Source organism: Camelus ferus, chromosome 13 (assembly GCF_009834535.1).
Source record: "Camelus ferus isolate YT-003-E chromosome 13, BCGSAC_Cfer_1.0, whole genome shotgun sequence".
Taxonomy (NCBI): domain Eukaryota; kingdom Metazoa; phylum Chordata; class Mammalia; order Artiodactyla; family Camelidae; genus Camelus; species Camelus ferus.
In genome coordinates, this window is record NC_045708.1 from 39,584,798 (window position 1) to 39,596,558 (window position 11,761).

Genomic DNA, 11,761 nt, shown 5'->3' on the forward strand with positions numbered 1-11,761 from the left:
CTGGCAGAAGTCTGGAACAGCAGAAGTGGGCCAACCAATCCCCTTCTGGGCCACCACCTAATCACATTGTCAGCCAGTAGCAGTAAAAACCGGGCATCTGCCACATGCCCAAATCTGTGCTAGGAGCTTAACACATGGCATCTACTTTCTCGTCCTGACGATAAGGAAATTGGACTAATTCATGATCGTTTGCCTCCTTTCTCTGCTGGTAATGAGTAGGTTAGATGGCAGGGCCCAGGCGAGTGTTTAAAGAAACGTGCTGAATTAGTGTGAATCCTGGAAGAGGTCTGTCTTGTCCAGACCAGAGCTCTTAAGCTTGGAGTCCTGCCCTGGACTCTATTCTGTGAAGCCAGCCAACTCTGGTGGCTCTCTAAAACATTCACTTTTAAGGGTCACACTGTCCCTCCTACCCTAGAGGCCCCTTAGATACACTCAGAAAGATGTGAGTTTATTTGAAGTTTCAACCCTGTCCTGCTTCTTAACTGTCTATATCTCACTTTAGGCAGTGGAACTGCCTTTTATTTCTCCAAACCAGCCTCTCTTATTGCTTTTGGTTACACCTCACAACATCTGACACAGAGCGTTGATGCTTGGGCCTGGCTTTGAGGCAGTGTGGTGTCATGAATGGCTAAGGTCGTTGAATCCCAGCTGTGTGTGTGATCTTGGGCAAGTTTATTAACCTCTCTGTACTTTAGTTTCCTAGCTCTGTAAAATATGGCTAAGAATAGTGTTCACCTCACAAAGCTGTTGAAGGATTAAATGCCTTAATATATATGAAGCATTTGTAACAGTGTCTGAGCACATATCAGAGGCTATAAAAATCTTTGTTATTGTTATGGATACAGATCCAGACTGGACAGATGTATTTGAAATGAAGCACCCCCAGGGGAGCCACCTCTCGGGGTCCTTAATGTCCAGGGCAGGCTGGTGGGGACATTCCCCAATCTCTGAACTCACCGGTGTGCATCGGACAAAGCTGCCATCGGCCAGGACCAGCTCGTAGGCTGTGCAGATGTGTTGGAACAGGCCATACTTGTGCGATGAAGACTCGATGCCCGTGCCCATGATCAACCCCCCTGCAGAGACATGTGCATTAGCCAGGCAGAGCTGGGGGTAGAGGGGAAGAGTCAGGGGAGGGCTGGGTAAAGGGCACCTTGCAGGAGCTGGGGAAGCTCAGAGCATGCGGGAGGCATGACAGGTGGGCAGAACTTAGGGGAGATTTCCCATCTCTGTGGATGTGGAGAGCAGGAGAGAAGAGGAGGGGCTCAGATATGAGCATGAGGGCTTCCACAGAGGTGGGGGAAGGATACGAGACCCCAGCAAGGGCACTCACTCCATCACCTCTGGCCTAGATCCAACATAGAAACCTGTGTATATTCACAGGGACCTTGATGAAAGGGGGTTGGGTGGGGTTGTGTGTGGGGGGGAGAAGCTGTGGCCCATGGGAACAGTTAAAGGACCTGTAGGTTTCTCCCCTAAAGAAGAAAAGGCTTGGGGACCTGGAACCTTGTAGAAGGAGAGAGAGACTAGACTTATTCTGTGTGTTTCATGAGGCTGACCTGGAGCAATGGGTACAAAATTACAGGGAAGCAGGTTCAAACCAGAGATTGAAAAGTGCTGCCCCGTCGGGGAGGGTATAGCTCAAGTGGTACCCCGCATGCTTAGCACGGATGAGGTTCTGGGTTCAATTCCCAGTACCTCCTCTAAAAAATAATAAATAAACCTAATTACCCACCCACCTCCTCAAAAAAAAGAAAAGAAAAACGCTGTCTGAAAACATTTAGAAATGGACTGGCAGGCAATGAGCACCCTGGCTTTGGAGCTGGGTGAGCAGACTCAGGGTGACTTCTGTCACAGATGGAACAGTGGCAACTCCTGAGCCTGACGGAAGGTGGGCCCTCAGCTCTGATGTTAGGACTGTCTGAGTCCTCACCCACTGTAAGGTCATCCAGTTCCGGCAACACAGGCAGAGTCCAGCCAATGGAGGTCAGCAGAGCGGTCACCTGACCCATGGTCACCAAGGGCTCCACGCGGACAATCTGTTGACACAAGAAGAGAGACCCTGGGTCACAGGAGGCTGTAAGGAGGCTGCCAGGGGGCTTCTCTCTGCAGAAGGTGTTGCCCCAAAGCTTCCCAAAAAAATCAACACATGGATTCCTACATTATAGACTCTTTCTAGAACATTCCACCGCCTTTAATTACAGTGACTGGGGTTTCTGGCACTGGGTTTGCTAGTATTTAATCTTGTCCTTTCAAATATCTTTACACTTAATACTTAGTTTATTTTTTTTCTGGAAGAAGAAATACTCATTTATTTGGAAGAAACCGCATATGAAGAAGACAAAAATCATCCATCCAAGTTTTCCCAAGTTACCAATATTAATACCGGAGTATATCTACTTTCAGTCTTTTTCTATGCAGACCTATATTGCAATTTTTTTATGTTTTAATACAACACACACATTACACACACTTTTCTCTCTTTTTAGAATTTAACACTGTGCTATGATCATCATCCGTTGCCATTAAATGTTCTTGGAAAATATGATTTTTAATGGATATGTGGACTTTGCTTCTAGCCAAGATGGAGCAAAAAGAATCAGATTTACCCTGCTACCTGGAGGAAAAAAAAAGACAAAATATATGAGACAGGAGTTTTCAATACAGTGGACCTCAGGCAACGAAGTTAATGATTACTGAGAGACAGGAAATAAGCAAGGTGAGCTCTTTGGACGCCCCGGCTAACTGCCTGGAGTTAGGCAGTGCAGGGAAGGGGAGCCCAGTGGACTCTGAGTTGAGATCCCAGAAGATCAAGGTGAATAGACTTTGCAGGACAAAGTACTGGCGAGGGGAGAACTTTCCAGAGAGAAAACTCTGAAGTGCTGCAAAGGGTGTCTGTTGAGTATTCAACTGAGTACTGCTCAGTGTCTACACATGAGGAAACTACCTGAGGCTGGGGTGACTGGGAAGAGCCCCTGGAAAGGATAACAGGTAACAGCGCCAGGGGCTCAAACAGGGCAGGGAACAAGCCAGCTGGGAAAAGCTCATGATTCACAGGGCACTGGGTAATGTAATGACTCAGAATGGTCCTGCTGCAGTAGCAGGGAATAATTGTGCCTAGATCACACGCTGCCCTGGCCCCACTTGAAAAATCATGACCGCTCCTCCCTTCCTTTTTCCTCTTCCAATGACAGTATCTAGAGACATTCAGAATGATCCAGCGTTTGACATACTTTCATAGGCTGTCTTGCAATACAGCCTCTTAACAAAACTAGGCTGTCCCGAACCCCTGGTAATAGAATTGTGTAACTTTTATAACAAGAAAGTTGGGAAAGCACGAAAATCCGGATGTGGCGTGTGCCCAGGCCGACTTCGAGGAGTTCGTGCTGTGACACCTAAAGTTCTTAAGAGACTGTCTAAAACAAAAAACACGTCGGCCGGGCTCATGGTGGCTCCTTGTGTGCTGCATGTGTCGGTGACAGGATCAAGCGTGCTTTCCTGATTGAGGAACAGAAAATCATTGTCAATTTGTTGAAAGCACAAGCCCAGACTCAGAAAGCTAAATAAAAAAAAGGAAGCATTGTTGAGTAAAAAAGTGAAAAGCCTTGTTCTGTTAATTTCTGTTGTGATCTGTTAGTGTACAGGTTTGGTTTCTGGGGTAACTAGAGACCCCCGTGACTTTAGTTGATTACTTTTTCTTAAGTAATTGGAGGTCAGTGATTGGAGAATTTTTGGATGGCAAGCTCTAGACAACAGTAAAATAGGGTCCTTAATACATTTTCTCTTAGGAACTATGTTGTATTTTTCCTGACACCCCTTCATAATGCAAAAGTATGTAAAGATTTTAATAAAAGCTTATTCTTACAGGGCTGAAAAAAAAAGACCTAACAGGATCAAACTATTTTCCATTAACTCAGCTCTACGTCAGAAGAAACTGCAGGAAGATTTACAGGGATACAAAAATATGCAGCAACCAGGGGGAGGATATGGCTTAGTGCTAGAGCACATGCTTAGCATGCAGGAGGTCCTGGGTTCAATTCCCAGTACCTCCATTAAAAAAAAAAGTAAATAAATAAATAAACCTAATTACCTCTCCCTCTTAAGAAAAAATATCCAGCACCCAACAAGGTAAAATTCCTGATGTCTAGAATCCAATCAAAGTTTACCAGGCATGAATAGAGGCGGGAAGATTCAACCCATAACGTGGAGAAAAAAGTCAATCAATCTGTTTTGATAAAACAGACCCATAGACATAGATATTAAACTCAGCGCACAAGGACATTAAAATAATTGTTACTGTATTCCCTATGTTCAAAAAGTTAGGCAAAGACATTTAAAAGACACTAAAAAGATCCAAATCAAACTTCTAGAAATGAAAATCACTACGTCAGAGATGAAAAACACACTGGTTGGGATTGACGGCACATTAGACACTGTGGAAAAAGTGTAGTGAATTTAAATACACAGCAAAGAAACTATTCAAAATGAAGCATACGTAGAAAAAAAATTAATGATCAGTGTATCAGTGAGCTGAGGTGTGGAACAATTTCAAGTGGCCTAATGCATGTGTAACAGCAGTCCTCAAAGGAGAGAGAGGAGGGGAACAGAAAAAATATTTGAAGAAATAATGATCCCAAATTTTCAAATTTGATGAAAAATTATATGACTCCCAAGAACAAGAATTATACAGAACACTATACCACAGCATATCATCATAATTGCTCAAAACTAGTTAAAAGGAGAAAATCTTAAAAGCACCTCAAGAAAAAAGACATGTTACACACAGAGGAACAAAGATAAGGATGAGAGATTTCTTATTAGAAATAATGCAAGCAAGATAGTGAAGCATCTTTAAAGCACCGAAGGAAGGAAAAAAAACTGTCAACTGGGGATTCCATACCCGTTGAAAGTATCTTTCAAAACTGAAGGCAACCTCATACCCACTAGAATGGTTTATTAAAAAAAAAATTTTTTTTAAATCCAGAAAATAACAAGTGTTGGTGAGAATGTGGAGAAATTAAAACCCCTGTGCACTGTTGGTGGGGATCTAAAATGGTATAGCCACTTAGAAGCCAATATGGCTGTTCCTCAAAAAATTAAAAATGGAAGTAACATGTGATCTAACAATTCCAATTCTGGGTATATACCCAAAATAACTGAAAGCAAGGTCTCGAAAAGATATTTGTACACTGTGTTCATAGCAGCATTGTTCACAATAGCTAAAACATAGAAGTAACCCAAGTGTCCATGGATGAATTAATGAATAAGCAAATGTGGTACATACATACAAAGGAATATTATTCAGCCTTAAAAAGGAAGGAAATTCTGACACATGCTACAACATGGATGAACCTTGAGGACATTATGCTAAGTGGAATAAATCAGTCACAGAAAGACAAATGCTGTATGATTCTACCCGTATGACGTACTTGGAGTAGTGAAAAATCATAGAAACAAAAAGTGGTTGCCAGGGTCTCGGTGGAGGGGAGAATGGGGAGTTATCATTTAATGGGATAGTTTCAGTTTTATAAGATAACAAGAGTTATATGGTGATGGTAATTGCTGAATGACAATACGCATGTATTTAATACCACTGAGCTGCACACTTAAAGGTGGGTAAGATGGTAATTGTTACACGTATCTTACCACAACACAAATTGGAAAAGACATGAAGGCAAAATAAATGTTTTCTGACATACAACGACTGAAAGATTCATCACCAGCAAAATCACCATACAAGAAATGTCAAAGGAGGTTCTTCAGGCAGAAGGAATATGAAACAGATGGAAATACAGATCTACACAGCGGAATGAAGAAATGGTAATTGCATGGGTAAGTACATGAGGTTTTTCTTATTAAATGTCTTTAAAAGATAACTATTAATAATAATAATGTAGTGTGGAATTTATAACATATATAAAAGTGAAGGGATGACAACAATAGCACAAAGGTGGGGAGGAGAGAAATGGAAGCATGTTATTGTAAGAGTCTTATCCTATACCTGAAATGGGATACTATGACTTGAAGGTAGACTGTTATAAGTGTACGTCATAAATCTTTAAACAACTGCTAAAACAGCAAAGGACTTTAGTCAGTCAATAAACAAGCTAAAATAGACTCCAAAATTATTCAGTAGTCCAAAAGAAGACATAAAAAAAAAAAAAGGAACAAAGAACAAATGGGACAAATAGAAAATAAAGAGCAAGGAGAACAGATTTAAACTGAAACTTGTCAATAATAACATTCAAGGTAAGTGGTCTTAAATCCGAATTAAAAGGCAGAAATTGTCAGATAGGATAAGAAAACAAGACCTAATTATATGCTGCCTACAAGGAACACACTTCAAATATAAAGATACAAATAGTTTAAAAGGAAAAGGATGGAGAAAGATACACCATGCTGCCACTTAGTCGAAAGAGTGCCTGTATTAATATCAAAGTAGATTTCCCAGCAAAGACTGTAACTAGGAATAAAAAAGGTCATTTTATAATGATAAAGGGATGAATTAATCAAGAGAACATAAAACCCCTAAACGTTTATATACCTAATAACAGAGCTTCGAATGGTACAAAGCAAAAACTGAAGGAAGTGCAAGAGATATAAACAAATCCAGTGACAGGCAGAGATTTCAATATTCTTTCAATAACTGATAGAATAAGCAGAGAGAAAATTCATAAGGATACAGAAGGCTTGAACAACACCATCAACCAACTTGCCTTAATTGATGCTTATAGTACACATCACCCCAAGACAGCAAAATACACACTTTTTTTTTTAAAGCACAAGGAACATTTACCAAGTCAACCATATTCTGGGCTATAAAGTAAGCCTCAATAAGTTGAAAAGCATTCTAATCATATGAATTATGCTTTCTGACAACAACTGAATCAAATTAGGAATGTGGGGGGAAGAGGCAGGGAGGAGCCTGAGGGAGGGATTAAAAAATGGCATGAAGAAACTTCTGGGGTGATGGTTATCTTGACAGTGGTAATGGTTTTACAGGTGCAGATATGTATCAAAATTTATTATCAATTATACACTTTATGTGCAGTTTACTGTATGTCAAGAATGTTAATAACATGGTTAAGAAAAAAAAAAAAGGCACAGGGAAATTAAGTAACTTGGCCAAGACTTCAAAACAAAATGCCATCATGTGGATAGACCATATTTAACAACTCCCTATTATTGCATATTGTTTTGTCTCTGACTAAAAGTAAATCTGTGATACAACCCCTCTGTATTCTTTCTTTGATTTAAGTTTGCTTTCTTTGATTTAAGTTTGCTTCCTTTTTTTTGAGCCAGGTTTCAAGAAGTAGAATTATCAGACAGGCCAAAGAGTATGCACACATCTAAGGCTATTAACAAGTGGGTCCCCAGAAAACTTGGAACAAGGCCCACACTCTGAGCCACCTCCACAGCCCTATTTTTACCAGCATACCTCCTTACTGGGAAGGGGTAAATAGGTTCCCTTTTGTCTCTCATTTTTGTCCATCATTTCCCCACCTGTCTTCCTGTGGAACTGCAGACAATCAAAGAATCCCTGAGCTCTCGGTTTGTCCACCTGTGAGATGGGGCTATGACCAATCTCTTCCAAAGCTGTGAGGCTCTAGAGGAAGGCAATGGTGGGCAAAGCCTTCTTTGATGACCAGGGGCCTTGGTCCTGCCCACCCTGGGATGCCCTTGGGTAAAATCATCTCCTGGTGAGCCATCTGCAGTAGGGGCAGTGCCCCCATGTACTCCCAGAGCCAGGGAACCATGCCACTCTCACCTGTTTCTTGGTGTCCACCTCTAGAATGTCCATCAGGTTGATCATGATGTTTTTGTGTGTCTTCTTGTACTTTCCAACCCGCAGTGAGACAGTGAGCCAGCCAGGGCGTCCTGTGCACATGAAGGTCTTGCTGCCCTGCTCCTTCCATTCCCGTACCTGCAGCCACGAGACAGAGACTGAGCTAGCCCCGCCAGGGATCCCCGCAGCAGCTCACAGCCCTGGTCTCAGGCGAGGGAGCTAGGAATGATGCCTTTGCTTGTCAGCAGACATTTACCAAGGCCCTGAGTCCATCCAGGCACTGGGAGGAGCAAGATGATGAAAGGCCCACTGGCCTTATCCTCTGGATTCTCCCTGGCTAGTGAAGCTGACAGAAGAGCCAAGGTGATGCCACATCATGAAGCAGAAGAAAGGAAGAGCAAGAAGACAGGATCAAAGTACTTGGGAAACATTAATTCTAACTGGAAATTTTAGAATAGGTTATGTAATGGTAATAACAGCAACCATACAAATGATAAGCATTTACTAGCTGCCTCCACTGTGCCAGGCACCTGTTAAACATTGTCTTATTTCATGCTCACAACTCCAGAGGGTTGGGATGACCAGCCTCCTTTTGCAGGTGAAGAATCTTAAAGGCAAAATAACTCAGAGTCAAATAACCAGGGAAGGGTAGAGCCCAGATTCACATCCAGGGCTATCCGACCTCAGGCCTGGAAGGGTAAGTGGGCACATATAAATAGTCAGCAGAATAACAGCTAACACTTACTGAGGCTTATGATGTCCCAAACCCTGTGCTAAGCGTTTGTGTGTGTTAACTCGTATCACTCGGAGCGGGGAGAGAATGGGCAGAGGAGGCCCACCAAGCCAATGGAAGAAGGAACTTTTGCAAAACCTCCGCTGTAAGTGACCAGAGCACAAAGCACAGAGAACAAATGGCCCAGGAGATGACAAGGAACATGGGAGGAGGCGTGAGATGGACAAGGGCAAGGAGGTGAGTATCTGTTCCTGTGACCTACGACCACCAATTTCCTCTGCCTCTGCTCTGACACTCCCATCTTCCTTTGGTCCAGGTGACGCTGATTCTCCCTCTGCCTCAGGAGGTGGACATATGACTGAGGTCTGACTCCATCCTCCTGGCCACAGTGACCGGTTCAGGTATGGGCCTCTGATCCAAGTCAAGCCAATAAGACTGATTCCAGGAGAGGCCCTCTCACTTTACTGGGGTTGCTAGGCTCACTGGATGTAAGCCAGAAACTGCTGGGGCCTCTGTAGGGAGACAGCCTCCCTGAGAATGAAGTCAACTCAGAGGAAAGCAGAGCCAAGAGATGGCAGATGGTGGAAAGATGGAGACAGATCCTGGATCCAGGCATGCCTGAGTAAATGACCTGGGTCAATAAAGTCCCTTTTTGCTCAAGCCAGTTTGAGTTGAGTTTCTATCACTTGCAAGCAAGAGTCCTGGAAGAGGATGCACTGAAGCTGGTCAGGCAAACAGTGGAACAAGGGGAAGAACCTCCCGCCTTCTGGAGAGGCCAGGGTGCCATATGAAGTAGAGGCATTCAAGCAGAGGGGAGATGTTGAGGAAGGGATTCCTGTGAGTAGGGGGTGAAGGGATGGCAGGTGGAATTCCATGACCAAGCAGACCTTGCCCCTGCCCAGCTCTGCAGTCCCATGGCTTAAAACAAGCGCAGAGGTATGGGGAATGGATTGGGAGAGCTGCATGCAGCCCGGAAGGTAGGGGGCATGTGAAGTGAATGTGGATGCCATCAAGCCTGAAGCATTGGTTCAGCTGGATCCTGACAGGAGCCAGCCAAGATTCTAGACATCGAGGCAATCCTGTGGGGAGTCATCCTTAGGACTAAGTGCAGGCAGAAAAGAGATGGGGAGGGGCCAGGAAATGGGCAACTGGTCAGGTAGCTCTTACAACACCCCAGAAGTGAGGCAACAGAAACAGACCTCCAGGGTGGAATGGAAAAGGTTGGGAAAGAAGAAACATGAGCGTTCTGGCTCTGAAATCAAGCTGATCTGGGTTCCAGCCCCATCGACTAGCTCTGTCATCTTGGGCAGTGTGACTTACAGTTTGAGCCTCAATATTTCCCATCTGTACCGCAGGTATAAGACCTACCAGGGTTGCTGTGAGGATTAGAAATAATGGACATCAGTGGCCTGGGGTGAGGCATGTGGAAGGTCTGGGGCAGTGGGCTGGACTGGCAGAGCCCCCATCTTCCTGTCCATAGTGAGCCCTCAGGTTTAGCTTAGGTTCCTAAGTGCTCACTGAGCTGCTCTGACCCAGGCCCTCTGGGGCAGAATTGAGTCAGACAACAGTCTCTGCCTTCAAGGAGCTCACACTCTTGAGAGACAAGCAGGTAACGGAGAATCTGAACACATGGAAAGAGTTGGGAAAGAGGGTGCATTTAGGAGGGAAGGTAGGCAGGCCTCTGGATCTGTGACTGTGACCAGCAAAGCCCACGAAAGCCAGAGTAAAGCACTTTCAGACGCTGCCTACTCCCTTCTGGCCAAAGGTCTAACCCTCACAGGGATGTTTCTCCACATCCATCTTCATGATCTTGCCTGCAGCACCTGGCCAGCAACAAACAGAGAATGGAGGCTGCCACATCTGGGGCAAGCGTGGCTGCAAGAAACAGAAGCTCTTTGCAATATGATGCCAGTAAGCGAGGAATATAAGGAGAGGCAGAGGGAGCCAAGAAACTGCCTAGACCTGATGCCCAAGCCAGCGGTGGAGTAGAAGGCTCACTGTGAGTAGCAGCAGAGGTGCTGGCTCTGTGGGCACTGACACAGGGAAGACATACAGAGTTCCTGGGAGGTGGACACTGCCTTGTCAAGAGCGAGCGCCTAGCTCAGGATCTGCGAGGCTGCCCACCCTGGCCTGGTGCTGCCTTCCCACTTTAGTCCTCTATTCTCAACACGTGGAAAGCTGCTTGTTGCTACAGAGTAAACTTTAAATTGAAGGCCCCTCCCAATCTAGCTTCAAACTGACTTTCCGACCTTCCTCCTCGTCTCTTCCGCTCACACCTTCCCCCAGTCATTCTCCCTACTTCCCAGTCTCTAGTGCCAGCTGCACCTCCTTGAAGCCACCCCTCCCCTTGAAATTGCTTGGGCCCGGTGAGAGCTACCTGGGCAAGGCTTACCTACCCCATCTTACGATTCTTTACATGCCTCCAGGTACCCGCACGTACTCTGCACATAGTAGGCACTCCATAAACGTCGGAGCAAGGTTCTGTTCAACCCCTTTGCTTACTCTGTTCCCTCTCCGGAAGCCCCCACTACCACATGTTTACTTCAAATCCCGTCCACACCAGACCTCCTCGGTGAAGCCCTGGCTCCCCCGCGCGGTGCACCACTTTGCTCCTGGCTCTCGCCCCACCCGGCGCCGCTCACCTGCTTCTGGATGTCCCGCACACGCTGCTCGTGCAGCCGCGGCGCGCTGCTGAGCTTGAACACCACCCAGGCGCGCACATAGTAGTAGATGTCGAAGATGAGCGAGAGCGGCAGGAGGAAGAGGCACACGAACACCCAGCGCTGGTGGATGAGCACGAACTCCAGCCCCTTCACGCGGATCCAGAGCAGGAAGAGGAGCGCGCACACGGCCAGCGACACGGCGGGTTCCATGGTGGAGCCGGCGGCGCGCCGCACAGGGGAGGGGATGTCAGCTTGCGTCGCCTGTCACGGCCACCCGCTCTGCACTGGCCTGAGCTCACTGCCGCCAGCTGCCCGCTCCCCGGGAGCCAGAGGAATGCTTCGCCTCCTCGCGATTGGCTCGGGTCGCAAAGGTTCGGTGGGCCGAGACCCGGGTGGCGACCAATGGCGAGCCTCGCCAGGGATCGGACCAGGAACCCGCTGCTTTTATTGGCTGTGGGAGTCAGGCCGCTCCACCCTCTTCTCCTCGCCAGCGCGCGGGGTGGGGGTGGCCTGGGACTTGGGGGTTGGCGGGGTGTACCGCGCTCTGCTGCGCCCGCGGCTGCGGGATTCGGGTGTCAT

At 46.0% G+C, this 11,761-nt stretch overlaps 1 protein-coding gene and 1 pseudogene across 1 annotated transcript in view; one reads left to right on the plus strand and one right to left on the minus strand.

Moving 5' to 3' along the window:
* DHCR24 (24-dehydrocholesterol reductase) overlaps nt 1–11,392 on the minus strand; it is a 31,380-nt gene extending 19,988 nt beyond the window's left edge. The window contains exons 1-4 of the mRNA XM_006180121.3: nt 11,162–11,392; nt 7,769–7,924; nt 1,934–2,039; nt 958–1,076 (exon numbers count right to left, since the gene is read on the minus strand). Coding sequence (XP_006180183.1) covers nt 958–1,076; nt 1,934–2,039; nt 7,769–7,924; nt 11,162–11,392 — 612 coding nt within the window. The remainder of the gene's footprint in view (nt 1–957; nt 1,077–1,933; nt 2,040–7,768; nt 7,925–11,161) is intronic.
* LOC102513812 lies at nt 2,971–3,848 on the plus strand (annotated as a pseudogene).
* Nucleotides 11,393–11,761: the final 369 nt, after the last annotated feature.